At 49.8% G+C, this 18,779-nt stretch overlaps 1 protein-coding gene across 7 annotated transcripts in view; it reads left to right on the top strand.

The window, feature by feature from the left end:
- CTIF (cap binding complex dependent translation initiation factor) overlaps positions 1-18,779 on the top strand; it is a 198,614-nt gene that overhangs the window by 133,280 nt on the left and 46,555 nt on the right. For 4 of the 7 annotated variants that reach the window (XR_014517244.1, XR_014517245.1, XM_083465980.1 and 1 more), the window contains 2 exons: positions 4,081-4,519; positions 7,692-8,021. Coding sequence is in view for 4 of the 7 variants with exons in the window: in XM_083465980.1 (XP_083322106.1) it covers positions 4,081-4,519; positions 7,692-8,021 (769 nt within the window). In the remaining 3 variants the exon portion in view is untranslated. The remainder of the gene's footprint in view (positions 1-4,080; positions 4,520-7,691; positions 8,022-18,779) is intronic. The other 3 variants (XR_014517246.1, XM_083465981.1, XM_083465979.1) reach the window with 1 other exon arrangement.

The raw sequence follows: 18,779 nt of genomic DNA, 5'->3' as shown, positions 1-18,779 counted from the left end.
ATGCAATCTTTGTGGTGAGGGGTATGCCATTACGGTGGCCTGACCCCAGGGCTGTTCTGCTTGTAAAAGGAAGTGTAGTGCTTGGAGGTAGTTACTGTGTTATGACAACATGAGACAGAGATCTGCCTCGTTCGCAGGGTTTGGCAAAACTGGATTGTTGACTTCTGTACCTGATTTTATCTGGGAGACAACAAAAGGCTCTAGGGGTCGGCTGCGACTTCAAGCTTTTGCAGAAAGGGAAGGGAAGGGCGGTAGCTGTCTAGTTGAGGGTGCGTGCTTTGCGTGCCAAAGGTCCCGGGTTCAAATCCCCAGCGTCTCCGGATAGGGCTGAGTAAAGGTAAAGGGACCCCTGACCATTAGGGCCAGTCGTGGCCAACTCTGGGGTTGTGGCGCTCATCTCGCTTTATTGGCCGAGGGAGCCGGCGTACAGCTTTCGGATCATGTGGCCAGCATGACTAAGCCGCTACTGGCGAACCAGAGCAGCGCACGGAAACGCCGTTTTACCTTCCCGCCGAAGCGGTACCTGTTTATCTACCATAGGCGCCGACTCCATGGGGCCTGAGGGGGCCCGAGCCCCCTCAAAAATTAGTTTGGGGGGGCTCCGCCCCCCCAATAATATCGGGCGCCCCTCCAGCAGAGCACCGCCGCCGCCCCTCCCCCAGCCCAAAATGCACAGGGTCGGGCTGCATGCCTCCTGCCCTCCCTCCCGAGCAAAAGCTCCACCCAATTTCCTTCGGAGCTGATTAATAGGCGCAGCACGCTCTCCCCTATTCGCTCACGAGGAGGCGGCGCCACTTTATCTGCATATTCATGAGCTTATTTATTATTCATGAGCTTTCGCGGGCTCCCCCAATATTTTTTATAAGTCGGCGCCCCTGTTATCTACTTGCACTTTGACGTGCTTTTGGACTATTAGGTTGGCAGGAGCTGGGACCAAGCAACGGGAGCTCGCCCCATCGCAGGGATTCGAACCGCCAACCTTCTGATCGGCAAGTCCTAGGCTCTGTGGTTTAACCCACAGCGCCACCCGCATCCCTAGGGCTGAGTAGAACTGGGCAATATATTGATAAATGGTCGGAAACCGATATGGCTTTCAGATTGTGATACCGGTTTCGGACATTTTGAGCTCTGGTAATACATTGCGCTGGCTCCAAGTGCCTGCAGGCGGCAAAGGCGCAGGCAGGCAAAGCCCCAGAAGGTTTCGGGTGAGCACGCTAGACTGGTGTCTGTGGTGCCTCCCGCTACCGACGCGCCTCCGGAGTACGATTTCTGTTCTCATCCTGAAGCAAAGTTCTTAGCCCAAGGTACTATTTCTGGGTTAGCGGAGTGTGTAACCTGAAGCGTATGTAACCTGAGGTACCACTGTATTTGGAGTCGTAGGAACAACTGTTAAGTGTCCGCTTTTAACAATGCAGAGTTAACTATCTGCCGTGTGTGTTTCTTTAGCTAGGGGCCCCTGTGACATCTGGGCACTCTCCTTGCCAAGGGGGCAGGAGGGGCGGCGATACAGCTCCTTGCCCAGGGTGCTCCTGATAAGGAGTATAAGGAGACTCCCTGTACAAGTAGCCGCTGCATGTATCAGCCCATATCAGACAGGCTCTGTCTCTGTTATCCTCTTGGCGCCTACGAAAGCCTTTCCTTTTTCCAACAAGCTACTTGAGTGGAGAGTTTTGTCCCAGGCTGTGGATGCGCCGTACATTTAAAGCACATCCTCCTCCTCTACCCCACACTCCAAAAGAAAGAGAGAACAGGATACAATCTGTATATGTGTTGAGCTCAAAATCGTTTTTAGGTACGTTTCATGGTTAAATCGCTTCGGGATTTTTTGGTGGAAGCGATTCACAAATGCAACCAATGATATCTGGCAGAGTGGGGCTGCCGCCGCCACATTAAGACCTGTTGCTGCAATAACTTATTTTCTGGGGTGCCAATTGGTTTGTTCGTCTTTTTGTTTGCCCGTTGGGTGTTTTTTCTGCCCCATCCTTCCTCTGATCCGGAGTACAGGACGCCTCCACAAAATTAATTGTTTTTAAAACAACAAGGACGGCAACGACCCCTAACAGCATAGGCACAACAAACAGATCTCTATAGGGAGGCAGTGTTACCCAGGATAGAATATATCACAGGCCGGATGCCCAAATGAACAAGAACGTTTTCAATTGGCGTTTTGAGATTACATTTGGGGGGACAGTGCTCCATAGACTAGGCTGCACCACCGAAAACAGCCCTGCCACCCTCCTAGCTTCTGTGCCTTCCAACCTCCTATGTCAGTGTTTCTCTAATTTTGGGTCCCCAGCTGTTATTGGACTACAACACACATCATCCCTAGCTACAGGACCAGTGGTCAGAGAAAATGGGAGTTGTAGTCCAATAACAGCTGAAGACCGAAGTTTGAGAAACACTGTCCTGAGTATTATTATTATTATTGGTGAAATTGCAGTAGATGGTATTTTATTAAAAAATAAATGAGTAAAGCCCATACACTGCTTGTCAGTATAATGTCAGATACTGTTGGTGAGTTCTGTCATTAATGTCTGGGAGGCAGAAGATCTTCTAAAGCCCTTAAAGGTAAAGGGACCCCTGACCATTAGGTCCAGTCATGGCCGACTCTGGGGTTGCGGCGCTCATCTCGCTTTATTGGCTGATGGAGCCGGCGTACAGCTTCTGGGTCATGTGGCCAGCATGACTAAGCTGCTCCTGGCAAACCAGAGCAGTGCACGGAAACGCCGTTTACCTTCCCTCCGGAGTGGTACCTATTTATCTACTTGCACTTTGACGTGCTTTCGAACTGCTAGGATTTGAACCACCGACCTTCTGATCAGCAAGTCCTAGGCTCTGTAGTTTAACCCACAGCACCACCTGCATCCCTAAAGCCCTTGGGTGTTCCCAAATGCAGCTGCAGGTACAAAAAGGCCCAAAAGAAAACAGATCACATGCATATCTTCCGGAATTAACATTCATTGGAAATATTCTGGAAATCCATTCAGGCTGATACCGCTGATAAATTAGGATACCATATCCCCTTGGAACCTAAAATATTTCTGCTTGGCTATCTAAAAGATGATATAATGGGAAATGATCACGAAATAATGGTTCACCTTATAATTGCAGCTAAGATTACAATAGCTAAAAAGTGATACGGGGGAAGAATATATATTCCTACAATATCTGAATGAATCGAGAAGATTTGGTCCATTGAACTATGATTAAGCTACCTTATTATAAAAGAGTACATATGAACAGGTTTATGGGGAAATGGGTGTTTTTTATAATGCTCAGAGCAAGAAATTCAGTGGTAATGTCCAAGCTTGTGCTGCTTTCAACCTGCTGTAATAGTTATTTATTTACGCTCTTTATCTTCAGTTTATAGAATCATACAATCGTAGGATTGGGGGGGACCCCAGGTTCCATCTAGTCCAGGCATAGGCAAACTCGGCCCTCCAGATGTTTTGGGACTACAACTCCCATCATCCCTAGCTAACAGGACCAGCGGTCAGGGATAATGGGAGTTGTAGTCCCAAAACATCTGGAGGGCCGAGTTTGCCTATGCCTGATCTAGTCCAACCCCCTGCAGTGCAGGAATCTCAACATGTGCTTCCCCATCCCATTTGAAACCATACCGGAGCTTAGCTTTACAACTGTTCTGGGAGTTTTATTGTTGCTCCGGGGCGGGGGGTGGATATGTTTGTTTGATATTTTTAAAGGTATCTATACAGTGGTACCTCGGGTTAAGTACTTAATTCGTTCCGGAGGTCTGTACTTAACCTGAAACTGTTCTTAACCTGAAGCACCACTTCAGCTAATGGGGCCTCCTGCTGCTCCCGCCACGCCGCCGGAGCACAATTCCTGTTCTTATCCTGAAGCAAAGTTCTTAACCTGAAGCACTATTTCTGGGTTAGCGGAGTCTGTAACCTGAAGCATATGTAACCCGAGGTACCACTGTACTGAGGTTCTGGTAATGTGAAAATATATTTATGTAATTACAAATGGAAAAAAAATGTGCTAACAGATTCAGCATTTTTTTAAATAAAAAAAGGAGGAAGAGGACTAAATCAATAACCCCTCTGCTTGTCTTTGCAGGAGGCAAAGGGCTCCTGGGGGAAACAAGTCTCAGCAACACACGGAGCACCAACAGGGCACCGCCAAACACAACAGGGAACACCAGAAACCCTCGCAGGGAGGCCAAGCGCCGCACTCCGCAGGCCGGCCCGGCCATCACGGCTACAGCCAAAACCGGCGGTGGCACCACAACCAGAAGCACTCGCCCAACGACAAGGAGGCGCACAGAAATGCCAAAGAGACTGAGAACCTGAAAATCGAGGACGCCTCTGTCTGCACGGTGCACATCCCCCTGGAGGTCCACCGCGGCAGCGAAGGCACGGACAGGCAGTCGCCGCAGTACATCCAGGACCCGGAGAGCAGGCGGAAAGACAGTCTCCACGAGCGGATAAGCGAGAGGCCCAAAGTCAACTTGCTCCAGTCCTCCAAAGACAGACTACGCAGGAGGCTAAAAGAGAAGGTGACTCCCTTGCCCCTTGAAGCTGAAACGCAGGCACCCCCAGCCCAGACGTTAGGTAGGGGGAAGCCACTGCTTCGGGCGGCAGAAGCCCCGGAAGTGGCACTCCTGCGGGTGCCGCAGCTGCCCTGCTGCTTCCGCCACTGGCGGAGAAGCAGCGCCGGCATCAGTGCCGATTTTGGGCAGGGTCTCACCCGAAATTGGCTCCCGATTCTCGGCCTGCAGTGGCGGCAGCAGGGCAGGGAAGCACTTTCTGTTTGGGCTCAAGCAGCAAAATGGGACGAAGCTGCCCCTGCACTTATATGCCCAGCAGTTTTCACAGGGGAGGGCTGAGCTGTTTGGAGAAAGGGGCAGGGCAAAACCCCTTGCCCCCTGATCTCTGGAGCTCTCAGAGAGGCCTTTGCTAGTTCCTGACCCCTTCTCAGAACTGGCTTAGCATGCACATTTTGCTCTGCACCATGAGGTCTAGAAACATTGCAGGTATATCCTGTGCTCTTTCCACCCCCCAAAGGCAAAGGGAGCCACTTCTTGTGCAGAAGGGTGGAAGCAGCTAGAGCAGCGGTTCTCATCCTGTGGGTCCCCAGATGTTGTTGGACTGCAACTCCCATCGTCCCTGAGCTCTGGCCTTGCTAGCTAGGGCTGATGGGAGTTGTAGTCCAACAACATCTGGGGACCCACAGGTCGAGAAAGGCTGAGCTAGAGAGAGCCATTCTGCTCCTGCCAGTTCAAAGTGAGAGTCGCGTTTGTGGATTCTTAGCTGCATAAATGCTATGTGTTCATTGACATTATCATTGTCGCTTGTAGTGCAGTGGGAATGCAGCAACTTCCTGTTTCTCCAAGAAGATTAAAAATAAGCACACACAGTTAGGAGGTTAGCAGACAAACAAATCCTGTCCGAGCCCTTCCCTAGGCGGCTTACCTTGGCATAACCCAGACAATGGGCCCCTTTATGTGGGTGGTGTGGGCTCTGTTGTGCCAGCCTAATGTGATGCTGGCATGGGCACGAGCCAGAGATTGGGTCTTTCTATCCCAAGTGGCAGAGGAAGGAATTCCATGCTGCAGTTGCTAAGTAAGAAGGGAGTCATGGGCAGGGGGGAGACAGAAGAGAGGGAAAGTGTGGATTGGAATTGAGAAACCACAAACCCCAGTGAGCCAACCTTTCCCCCCGAGTTTGCAATAAGCATCCCGCATCACAGACATCTCTGAATATTGTGGCTCCGAGCCACAATCTGGGGTGTCCATTTTAGTAGTTCTCCTTACTGGGAACATAATGTGTTGTTTTCATCACGCAGGTATATTTTTTCATCTTCACAAAGGTCTGTGATGGATTGTGTTCAAACCCACCCATATAGATATTTGCACAGATATGTGTATATATATTTATATAGGACACCGCTGGTATGTTTTAGTTGGCTTTTTCCAGGGTATGTGCTTTATGTTCAGAGTTGAGTACTATGGAACTCGGGGAAGGTTGATCCTATAGGAAAAAGTGGTTGTTGTGGAATTTCCTTTTGCCCTCTGTCTTCTTTTTGCATTAGAAAGGTTGTTGCCACTAGGTGTCGCTATATGTCATTGGTTTTCTGCCTTAACGGGTCCAGCGCAGTGTCCTCTAATTCCGTGTCTTACCACTAGGTGTCACTCTGTGCTGTTTGTTGCTTTTGCCTACGAGGACTAATACCCCCAAAACAATATACATTCACCCCTATTTATCACCTCTTGTTTAAAAACGTTGCCACAGACATGTGCCCAGTAACCAGCTATGGAAAGATAGTATTTATTGTGCTAATTTCCCTCAACCAAAGCACCCATGAGAGATCCAACTTCTGCTTAAAAACCCCCAAGGACAATCAGTCCATACCACCACCTAAAGGAGTCTGTTCCCCTGCCGAACACCTCTTTCCGTCAGAAAGCTTTTCTTAGCCTGCAACGTGCGGCAGAAATTCCACACATATGGCTTTTCAACGGCATCTCATGGTGATCTTGGGATAGCTGCGTTCCTTCAATTCTTTCTGCCAGGTGGCTGTTAAAAGCACAGAGCTTCCATCCTTAAAAAGTGGCCCATTTGGCTGCAGAGTTTTGGACTCGCAGGCCTATCCAGATGTTTGCTTGGAATAGGTTTGTCTTTTGATTGCTGCGGTTTCCTTAAGATTCATTCCCACAAGAGGAGCCTATAGGCACTTCATCCAGTTCCATTTCTGAAGCTCAGCATATCTGAGCCGAGCTGTTCTAGTTAGCTGCCTGGTGAGCACAGGAACACAGGGTTTATATTGAGTCAGGCCATTGGCCCATCGAACTCCAAATTGTCTGCTCTGACTGGCAGTCGCTCTCCCGGGTTTCAGGCAAGGTTGTCTCCTAATCAGAGGTGGAGCTAATCAGAGGTGGAGCAACCCCCACCGCACCCCCCTTCCTCTGCCCCTGCCCCCAGTCCTACCTGAAGATGCCAAAGACTGTTTAGGGAAACTTTTAATGTTTACCATATTTTTTGCTCTATAAGACTCACTTTTTCTCTCCTAAAAAGTAAGGGGGAATGTGTGTACGTTTTATGGAGCGCATGCAGCCTGCGCAGCTATCCCAGAAGCCAGAACAGCAAGAGGGATTGCTGCTTTCACTGCGCAGCGATCCCTCTTGCTGTTCTGGCTTCTGAGATTCAGAATATTTTTTTTCTTGTTTTCCTCCTCCAAAAACTAGGTGCGTCTTGTGGTCTGATGCGTCTTACAGAGCAAAAAATAGGGTAATATGTTATTGTATTTTAGGGTTCTGTTGGAAGCTGCCCAGAGTGGCTGGGGAAACCCAGCCAGATGGGCGGGGTATAAATTATTTATTTATTTATTTATCAATCGAACCCGGGACCTTCTGCATCTAGCCCCTAAGCTATATGCCCCTGCCCCAACTGAGCTGAGACAGTTACATGGGATTCAGTGTGCGGTGTAGACATGCCCTCGGATGTTGTGTCCAAGCACCAGTTAAAACTTAAGCTGCTCCTCACTGCAGGTTCGGATTTTTCGCAGCATGCTTACTGTATACTTTAATTGCATAGGCCTCCTTCCACGCTTCCAAACTTGTCGTTTGCTTGGTGCAACTGTGCTGATCTGTCTTTTTTTCTTTTTCTTTCCTTCCTTTTTCTTCTCCGCCCCCCCCCCGCCCCGCCCCGCTCCACGTTTCCCTTGCATAACAGATGCCTTGTCTTTCCCTTTTCACGGATCAGGACGAAGTGGCCGTGGAGTCCACCAACCCTCAAAAGAACAAAATGGACAAACTAATTGAAATTCTCAACAGCATGCGGAACAACAGCAGCGGGGTGGACTCCAAGCTCACCAACTTCATGGAGGAGGCCCAGAACTCCACCAACTCTGAGGAGATGCTTGGGGAGATTGTTAGGACCATTTACCAGAAGGCCGTGACGGACCGCAGCTTTGCCTCCATGGCCGCCAAGCTCTGCGACAAGATGGCGCTCTTCATGGTGGAAGGCACCAAGTTCCGGAGCCTCCTTCTCAACATGCTACAGGTAACCAGACAAATCGCAGCCGCGGCTTTTGCTGCCTTTGCTGCTGGCATGCCGTCGCTTACGGAGAGAGAAGTCCGTAAGTTCTGACCGTGCTTGAGCTGCCTCCTTCGTTCCATTCTCACCCAATTAATTTTAGAAAAATGAAAGCATGGGGGGGGGGACCCAGGGCAGCATTTCTGTGTTTGTTTACATGAGCGTTTCATGGTTACGACAGACTGATATAATTTTATAGGCGCTGCCCGCCTCCTGTTCTATTTTGAATGCCCGCTTTGGCAATTGTGTGGTCTCTCCAAAGCACATGTTCATCTCACTGTAAGACCAGGTGGATCTGTACAACGGATTCTTTGGTTTTGGACTTTGTTTTTGTTTTGAACTGATGGGCGGCCTCCATAGATTTGGGGAAGGCAGGGCAGAATAGGTAGCCTCGGATACCTGCCCTGAGGATGAAGGGCCCAGCAGATGGGCGGCTTCTGAAGGTGGTTTGCATAGAATTTCGAAATCGCGTGTGAATCTGGTGGCCTGAAGAGGCTAAAAGAGGCAGGTGGAGGGAGGGAGGGGGTCAAACCTCTCACAGGACCATGAAGGCTTTTCCCACAAGACATTGCAAGGCAGACCTTCGTCGCATGTATGGAAGCACCACAGAGTAAGCCCTGCACCAGAATCGAGCCTCCCCAGTGGAACTCAGTTGGTGTGTCTGTGCCATCATAGAGGAACAGACTTGGACCCAGGAGGACATCTGCCTGCAGAGGTCATGTCCCCCAGCCCTCTCTCCAGGCTGAAATTAGGCCTGGAACAAGACAACAAAAGGTTTTTCCAAGCCTGGAAGAGAGCAGGGTTAACTTCAGTAAGCTGCATCATATGTTGTCTATGTCTTAAGACCCGCAAGACCTTTGCTTCCTATCCCAGAAAGTGAGGGTGTTCTGTGGCTACACAGTAAGTTGTGTCCACACTACAAATTTAAACCAGTTTAAAATACCTTTAAACTGCCCTGGTTCCCAGCCACAGAACTCTGCGGGGTTGTTGCTCTGTGTCGTAACAGGGTTTGTCTTAATGCCAGATTCTCAACACTCTCCTGCAACTACGTTTCCCACAATTCTTTGGAGGAAGCCATGAATGGTCAGCCTAGTTTCTTCAATACAGTGAATATATGTCCTGTCCATGCTCAGGATCAAGCAACAATGAGTTCACCTAAAAAATATTGGTGTTGGTTCTTCTTCTTCTTTGGCGATCACTCGTAGCCAAGTAAGATTGTCTTCCATAAACACGGTTTTCACATGAGTCCGTAAGTGACTGTGAGGCCAATTCTGGATCCACACGTCCTTCCACAGTGGGGACATGGGTTTCCGGGCGGGAGTTGATCACGCTGAGGGTTTGCCAAGCGTGTCTTCCTCTTAGCACGTTTCTCCCCTGCGTCCTGAGTTCGAGTGTCTTCAAAGCCCATGACACATTTGGTAAAGGCTATTCTCCAATTGGAGCACTCACAGGCAAGTGTTTCCCAATTGTTGGTGTTTATACTACATTTTTTAAGATTTGCCTTGAGACAGTCTTTAAACCTCTTTTGTTGACCACCAGCATTACGCTTTCCATTTTTAAGCTCAGAATAGAGTAGTTGCTTTGGAAGACGATAATCAGGCATCTGCACAACATGGCCAACAAAGTTGCTGTTGAAGAATCCATGCTTCAACACTGGTGATCTTTGCTTCTTCTAGTACACTAGCATTAGTTTGCCTGTCTTCCCAAGTGATGTGTAAAAATTTTCAGAGACACTGTTGATGGAATCTTTTGAGGAGTTGGAGGTGGCGTTTATAAGTGGTCCATGTTTCACAAGCATACAGTAAAATTGGTAGTACAATAGCTTTCTAAACAAGCATTTTGGTTTCTCTGTGAATGTCCCGATCCTCAAACACTCTGCATTTCAATCGGGAGTAAGCCGTACAGGGCTGGATCCCTATAGAAAACAGGATGCCGGGCTCAGTGCTGACTTGTGACAGCTGTCATTTTGCAACTGCGAGAGCCAGGTGAACAGAGGGGACCCCGATTCAAGTTCCTGCTCTGGAGAGATGGTGACCGACTAGCCAATGCTTCTGTCGGCCAAACCTATCTGGCAGGGTTATCACAAAGCTGAACGTGCCTCAAGTCAAGGCAACTAAAAAAAATCTGGGAATCTGGGTTTTGGGGGTGGAACCTCAAATCACCAGCGTTTCCAGATTGAATATAAAACTGTTATCAATGCGAGTTGTTGCGAACTTCCTGATAAAACACGAAACAGGCTTTGGCTAGGAGGAGCCAGCAGCAGGGGTTAAGTTCACACCTCCTTATCACCAGGGATTAAGGCAGAATTGAATTCACGATAAAGCCTCTGCGGAGGCCTTGTGCATTATCCCCGAAGGGTGAAGGACCTTTTTTAGCCTGATGTTGCCAGGCTGTGCAAGGGTGTGATAAATAGGGGATAAGCATCTTTCCTCATTACCGCTAAAGCCTCTGAATTCTCAGTCCAGCCACTGAGCAGGAACGGTGGACCTGAACCCCTCGCATATGGGCCTAACAGATGCTCGTGTTTTTAAAGAAGGCCCAGCGGACTCAGAAGCAAATGGCTGCAAAGGCTTAGGCAGGCTGGCAAGAACCAGTCTCGCAGCACGCTTCAGCAGAGGGCCTAACACACTCAAGCACTGGCAGGGCTGGGGGCCACGTGCAGCCCCCCAGACCTGTCTGCCTGGCCCTCTAAATCCTACGCAGGCTGCACCCTTCTGCCGCGGACTGGTTGGATGAAGAGGAATGGTGGGAGGAACCAGCTGGGGAGCCCCCAAGGGAAGAAGGCTCAGAGCCCAGGAATTGGTGCTGGGATGTTAATGAGTAGTCAGTGGGAGAAGACAGGGAGAAGGAGGTGGCAGAGGCTGAAGAGGTTACAGTGTTTAGTGAGCTGGGAGAGTTGGTGGCAGAGAGAAGACCAGAAGTGGAAGCAAGGGAGGAGAGAGGCCGAGATAAGCCAGTTTGGGGAAGAAGCCAGGATGTCTCCCCCTCCTGCTGCAACAAGCTCCCCTCTCCCCTGGTGTCCCAGAACCAGGAGAGGCATGAAGAGGGCGGAGGAGAAGTTAGCTTCATGGAGGTGCAGTCTCAGATTGCTTGGGAAAGACCCTGGAGAGGAGGGGATTTCAGCAGCAGTAGGAAGGCAGGGACCTTCAGACTCTCCGCAACTGCTTCATTGGGCAAAGGCCTGGCAGAGATGAGATGCTGTGCTCATTAGATCCTGCTTTTGCTCGTAAAGAGTTAACTCCAACTTGCCCAGTGTGATTTATGGCTGGCTGGCTCCTGTCACCTTCACTGCCCTGCTATGCTCTTGTAACTCCTTTTATGTTTACTCCTCCTTAAACTGTGAAAATGCCACTTCCTTGCCTGGTTGGAGAATGGAGAGTGGCGTCTGTCCGTCACCTATGATATGTGGCCCTCAGAAAGGTTGGCCATGATGGAAAGCGGCCCTTGGGTTGAAGAAGGGTGTGTGTGTGTCCCCACTCACATGATAGTGGACCATCATACATGGTGTGCTATGCTCAGAATTGGGCCCAGAATTCTGAGATCGGTGCACTCAGGCCGGGATGGGTGCCATATGTTCAAACCCATTATATCTGAGCAACCTGGCCACTGAATTCTGCACCGGCTGAAGTTTTCAAACAGTCTTCAGAGGTGGCCCCACATGTTGCAGTAATCTAACCTAGAGGTTGCCAGAGGGTGACAGAAGCTAGGCTATGTGCGGACAGGCGTGCAGCTGGGGCACCAGCCGAAGCTGATGGAAGGCGTTCTGCGCCACTGAGGCCACCTCCAGCTGCAGCAATGGATGTGGAAATACCTCCTCGAGGTAACCCCATTGAGAACAGGCAAACCATTCCATTTTCTAAGAACGTGAGGGAGGGAGACCTGTGATTGTGGAGTTTGGAAAGATACTCCCCCTGGGAGTCTTCTGGCAACCATTGTTATAAATACCAGCAGTTGCATTGGCCGGAGTGTGTGTTTGTGGGTGGGGAGGGAGGGACGTTAATTGGCTTGCCTGCAAGCTCTGGGTATGTAACCTAAGTTAAAGTATTCCTCTGTTGAAATCTGCGTGCTCTTTATAACCGAGAGGTGTCTGCTTCTGAAGTATGCATAGCAAAGTGTATTAATAGAGAGGGCATCACTGGGATTGTAATAGAACCCTTCTCTCCTTAGCAACCGTTCCTAACAACACATCAAACAGAAGGATGTGATACCTTTCGGGAGAGGAGGTGGGGTCAAGGGAGAAGCACTAAAACTGCCAGATCCGTATGCAGTTATTGAGACGACCGGGATGTTGCAAGACAAGAGGGCGTGAAAAAGGAGATTGAGACACATCCCAAGATAAGGCCTGAAGCTGGAGAGGGGAAACCTTCCTTAGCCCAAGGGACACATTCTTCCTGGGGGCCACCGTTGCCAGGGGTGGGAAGGGCCAGGAGCGAACGAGGGCGGAGCAACATAAATAAATTTTAGCTTTGTGCTGTTGTCGGCATCCGTCCTTTTTGAGATACAATGGAGTGTGCCTCCGGGGGTGAAGTCAAACGGCTGTGTTAGCAGCACCAAAGTGACCTCCCCATGGTGCAGGCCTGGACAGTGTGTCTGGGGGTTCTGGCACAACCCCACTCTCACTGATGTGATCTAGAGGAAAGCAGAGCAAGACGCTTGGCACCAGCTTTGTGGCAGGAGCTGCCAGAAGGAGGCGCCACCCAACCGTCTGCAGATTTGTGTAGGGTTCACTCATTAGCCTTTTCTTGTCCCGCAAGGCAACGGCGGTTTAGGGCCAGAGTTTTGCTTCTCCTAGATGGGCTATCTTCCCAGATTGATGAGCCCCATCTACCCCTCATTTCCCTCTACACCTTCTTGACCAGGGGTCGGCAAACTAAGACCCACGGGCCGGATCAGGCTCAATTGCCTTCAGGATCCAGCCTACGGACTGTCCATGGATCGGCGTGGGGATTCTGTTAGTTCAGGCTGCGCCATTTCCCCCCCTGTGCCATTCCATTTCCCCCCCTCTCCCTCCCACACACCGCAGCGCTGCCTCCTCCCTCCCTCCTCCTGGTTTCTCCCCGCCTTGCCTAGAGGAGGAAGGGGGCTGGGCTAAGCTGGCTGAGCCAGTGGCGGCGCAGCGGGGTGGGGGGGGCAGTACGCCCCAGGTTCCATGCCTGCGGGGGGGACAAGAAGTCACCCCGCGGGGGCTTGCAGCGGCGCAAGCAGCCGTTGCTCCGCCGCAGCTGCCTTTGGAGGATCCTCCGTTTGCAGCCACGAGCAGAGGATCCTGGCACCAGTGGCAAACCGCTATACAGCGCATGTGCAGCGTCGCTACATACAGCCCATGCGTGTGACATTGCACATGCAGTGTACTTAGCAGTTTGCCGCCGGCGCCACTCCAGTGCCGTACAGACAGTGCCAGGTTCCTCTGCTTGTGGCTGCAGCCGCAACGGAGGGATCCTGGCACCGTCCGTACAGCGCTGGAGAGGCGCCGGCGCCAAACCGCTATACAGCACATGTGCAGCGTCACTATGTACAGTGCATGTGTGTGGCACTGCACATGCACTGTATAGTGGTTTGGCGCCACTCCAGCGCCGGCCAGCTGGTGCCAGGATCCTCTGCTCGTGGCTGCAGGTGCCCGGCACCATCCGTACGGCGCTGGAGAGGCACCGGCAGCAAACCGCTATACAGCGCATGTGCAGCGTCACTGTGTACAGCGCATGCGTCATACGAAGCAATGCCGCACACGTGCCCTATGTCGTGACATCTGCCCCTGGTGTCACGACTCCTTCCTTCGCCCCTGGGCTGAGCGCCATTTTAAGCAGCCCCTCTCCGGAGCCAGCCCTTTCGCGCTGTTCATCTCCCCGCCAACGCCGCCACCCTGGTACTCCTGTGGGCCAGACATCGCAGTGGATGAGCTTGCTGTGCCTACCTATGAGAAGTAGTGGTGGTGGTGGCAGCGGCAGCCCCTGGGAAGGTAAGCGCAACGGCGGGGGGTGGGGGGGAAGACTACTTGCCCCCCTCGCCTCTTCTTCCAGCTCCCCCGCCGCCACCGCTTCTCTGGCCCACCACAAGGTCTGAGGGACAGTGGACCAGCCCACGGCTAAAAAAAAATTGCCGACCCCTGTTTTTGACCATTGGACTCACTATTGGTCTCATCTGCTCGATCCGTCGTAGCCTGTCTTTGCATGCAGGGGAAGTCCCTAACTCAACAAGGATTTTAGAGACCCATTGACTACCCTCACCTGGTCTAGCCGGCCAGTCGAAGGCGTTCCCAGGGTGTCACATGCTGACAGCTTCTGGGAGCCACAGGTGAGAGCTGAGTTTCTGTGGGCATCTCACAGATCCGTCTCCATCCACCCAGAGTTCAAAGACATTCAGAGTGTAAAGTAGGACGGCTGAGGGGCGTGGCTTTGAAAAAGTGGGTGTGGTCTGGAGGGAGGACTGGGAAGTTGCATCTGAATGATAGGAGGCCCCCTCAAAATCATGTGTACGCCTGACTTGGGTTCCGTACTGGAGGAAAGGTGGGATTTAAGCGTAATAACATTAATAATGCCGGTCAGCATCTGATATCCAAGCCCTCTTCACTTAGTACTGAAGAGCTCACGGAATCTGGTTTTCTAACATCTGTTCCATTCTCCAGACTTTCATATCCTCGGAGAGACGAACTAAATGTAAAATGAGGAAAGACAAAGTCGTCATCACCAAATATGACAGCCAAGGGTTGAGTTATTTCCCTCCACAGCAGCGTGTGATATACCGTATTTTTTGCTCTATACAACTCACTTTTTCCCTCCTAAAAAGTAAGGGGAAATGTGTGTGTGTCTTATGGAGCGAATGCAGGCTGCGCAGCTATCCCAGAAGCCAGAACAGCAAGAGGGATTGCTGCTTTCACTGCGCAGCGATCCCTCTTGCTGTTCTGGCTTCTGAGATTCAGAATACTTTTTTTCTTGTTTTCCTCCTCCAAAAACTAGGTGCGTCTTGTGGTCTGGTGCGTCTTATAGAGCGAAAAATACGGTAATTTATGCCATCCCCTATCGGTCTGTTTCTGGACCATGTCAAGTTCACATGGGTTCATTCATTAAGTCCGTTCCTTCCTGTTTCTACTTCAAACTGTGATTGAGTGATTGATTTAAAATCCACACAGAAATTCATAAAATATTTTTATCGTAAAATGCATTAAAATGCACATTTTACCTCAATGTACGTGTTTCTAAATCTCATCTTAAAGTAGACAGACGTGATTTTGAGGCTTGATGTTTTTAAAGCCTGAGGCAATTAAAAACTGAATTATTTCCTTCTCCTGTGAATCGACATAGGGGCACCAGAGGTGTTCCCGAACATGCCTTTCCAAAATGAGAATTGGGAGGTTGTAGAACATTTGTGTCTCCTGCCTCAGGCATTTAAAAAAAATCTCTCTTTGGATCGGGCCTTGAACCAAAACGTTTGCCAGGAACTTGGATCCTGTGGGTATGAATACAGTATTTACAAAGGCAAAGCTATAAAACAGAAATGGAACGGCTTCATTAAAGGACCCAGACAAGCAAACGCGTTTAACTTTGTAGTGTAGGGTTTACAACTTCCTTCTCCCTTAGTGCCGAGGTCTTTATGGTTTATGATTTGTGCTCCGCAAGGGGGGGGGGTGGAATCGCGGAAGTCTCCCTCATTTATCAAGGTCTGATGAGTTATTTTGGTGAGTGAACAGTTATCTGCTGTAACAGATTGATAATCGCTCCCCTGAGGCTTGTTTGCAGGTGATTGGCTTGTAGTAGCGTTATTAATAATAATAAAACCCCGACAATCGCAGAATGCTTTTCATCTCTGGATCTCCCGGGAGTTTACGAAGGAAGGTGCGCCGTCAAATGGACCACGTGCCAGACAGAATCCAGCAAAGGAAGTCAAAATGGCTTCCGCGCAGCCGTCCTTGATGCTATTCTGCAAGCTGCGAACCTATAGCAAAGGAGCCAGGATACTTTTCTACCTGAGTGGAAGGCTTTGTTCTTCAAAGGCAGGATGTCCAACCGAGGGGGCGGGTTCAAAGTGTGTTGTTTTCCGCCTTTTTTTGCTAGATTTTCCCATCGGGAAATTCTCACAGAGAGGAACCTCAAGATTTTCAGAGTTTTGGTCAAAGCTTCTTTTACAGGCTGCGCAAAAGCAATAGGTAGTTGTCTTTGTCCACTTGAGAAGATCACAGTTGATTGGCACATTTGTCTCAAGCAACTAAAATGCCACCACATGAACAAGCTTTCCAGTTCTCCAGAACTCTCCTTCAGATGAAGCATACAGAATTACATTTTCTTGTAATGCAATGAAACGATTACCTTAAAAGAAACCCAACAGACCAAAGATGGGTTTGACTCTAACTCAGGCTTCCTCAACCTTGGCCCTCCAGATGTTTTTGGCCTACAACTCCCATGATCCCTAGCTGGCAGGACCAGTGGTCAGGGATGATGGGAATTGTAGTCTCAAAAATCTGGAGGGTCGAGGTTGAGGAAGCCTGAACTAACTGAAAGCCTATATTTCGTGTAGGATGGAGTAACAATGTAATCATTGATTATTATCACCTCATTACATCCATGAGATTTTAGCAGCTTTGCTGTGATGGTCCTGCAGGTCAGGTGTCATAAACTGAAGAGTATAGTTCTTGATAGCATTGTCAGCCCAAACTATCATTTAGTTGTTAATTTCTATTGTAAACCACCCCGTGACCATTGGACAGTATAGAAATTCAATAAATATAATAATAAACATATCTCGCCTCAGCCACAAATCTATTATTCTTCCTTCCTCAGCTTCTTCCCCATTTGTAAAATGGGGACACTACCACTTCACTTTGCAGAGCTGTTGTTGAGATTACCAGTTCACATAGGTTGTGTAAAGGCACATATAGCCCTTGTCCACACTTCTCATCTTGGCTTGCTGGTCTAGTTTATCTGGGTGTAGTTCTCTATGGTCAGGCTGATGGGAATTGCATTCCAAAATATGTGGAGGGCACAAGGTTGGGGACTACTGCTGTCAGCACATGAGAAAGGCATGGCAAGCCCCAGGGTTAACCCAAAGACCCTTGACTGGTATTAAGACAACCACGTGCGCTTTGCACAAATGTGCACGGCCTAGCCAGGCATCCCATAATGCCTTATAGTGCTTTAGCTTCAGTGTGCAGCCGCATTACCTGAGTGGCAGGCAGCAAATTCCTGTAGGGAGCGCAGCCTTGTAATCAGAGCTGGCCCCAGTCACACTGGAATTCCAGGCATGCGAGGAGCAGGTCACAGAACAATCCAGAATGTTCTCTTCGGCCATATCTTCCTCCATGCTAAAACCCACCAGCGCTTGGTGAAAGTATCGCATGTCGCAAACCGTTGCTCAATGGCCCACGCTCTTTTTCTTTTTTTAGAGTTTCAGTTTTCCTGCAAGGTACCAAGAGTACGATTTAAAGAGTTCTCTCCTTTTGTGAACTCGAAAGCTTCGTTCATCGTTAAATATCATCGGCCTTGCCCACATTTGCACCATGCATTTAAAATGTGGTAGTACCATGGTAAACAAGGAGCCGGTACATAGCTTGGGGGTACTTTTGGGTCCTTTGCTGTCGCTTGAGGCTCAGGTGAGCCAGTGTGGTGTAGTGGTTAAGAGCAGTAGACTCGTAATCTGGTGAACTGGGTTCGATTCCCTGCTTCTCCACATGCAGCTGCTGGGTGACCTTGGGCCAGTCACACTTCTCTGAAGTCTCTCAGCCCCACTCACCTCACAGAGTGTGTGTTGTGAGGGAGGAAGGGAAAGGAGATTGTTAGCCAGTGGCGTAGCACGGCAAGGCAAGTAATTTGCGCCCCCTAACCCGTGGATTTTAGCAGGGGGCAGAGAGCTGCGAGTGCGAGCGCACCCCCCCCTGCACCCCCCACGCTATGCCACTGTTGTTAGCCGTTTTGAGACACCTTCGGGTAGTGATAAAATGGGATATCAAATCCAAACTCTTCTTCTCTTCTTCAGGTGGCCTCGGTGGCCCAGAATGCCTTCCATCAGCTTGGGCTATTGGCCCAGCTGCGCCCCAATCTGGACAGGGAGAGCCTAGCTTCTGGCATCTATGCTCTGGTAACCTCTAGGTTAGATTACTGCAATGTGTTATGCATAGGGCTGCCCCTGGAGATGGTCCGGAAACCTTAGCTGGTGCAGAATTCAGCAGCCAGGCTGCTCACCAGGGCAAGACAGTTTGAGCATATGACACAGATCTTGAGCCAACTGCCCTGGCTACCAGTTAGTTTATGGGCCCAATTTGAAGGGCTGGTTTTGACCTATAGAGCCTTAAATGGCTCAGGACCACGTCTCCCATATGAACCAACCCGGAACCTGCAGTCATCATCTGAGGCCCTTCTTTGTGCATTACTGTATTTTAATATTTTGTTGGAAGCCACCCAGACTGGCTGGGGAAGCCCACCCAGATGGGCAGGGTATAAATAAATTATTATTGTTGTTATTGTTATTATATTTGTGTGCCCCCTCCACAAGAGGCCCGGAAGGTGGCAACATGAGAAAGGGTCTTTTCTACAGTGGCTCCCTGTATGTGGAACACTCTTCCCAAAGAGATTTGGCTGGTGCCTTCATAATATACCATTAGCTGCTAGGTAAAAACATTTATAAACAGGCTGATTAACCCCTTTTAAATGTGTTTGGAGTTTGGAGGAGGGGGAATTTCGGGTTTGTGTCTTTTGTTCCTTTTTTTGTGTTTTTATAACGTACTTTATGTTGTGAACC

Source organism: Podarcis liolepis (genome assembly GCF_965112155.1).
Source record: "Podarcis liolepis genome assembly, chromosome: 11".
Lineage (NCBI taxonomy): Eukaryota > Metazoa > Chordata > Lepidosauria > Squamata > Lacertidae > Podarcis > Podarcis liolepis.
This window is presented reverse-complemented; position numbering and strand designations above follow the sequence as displayed.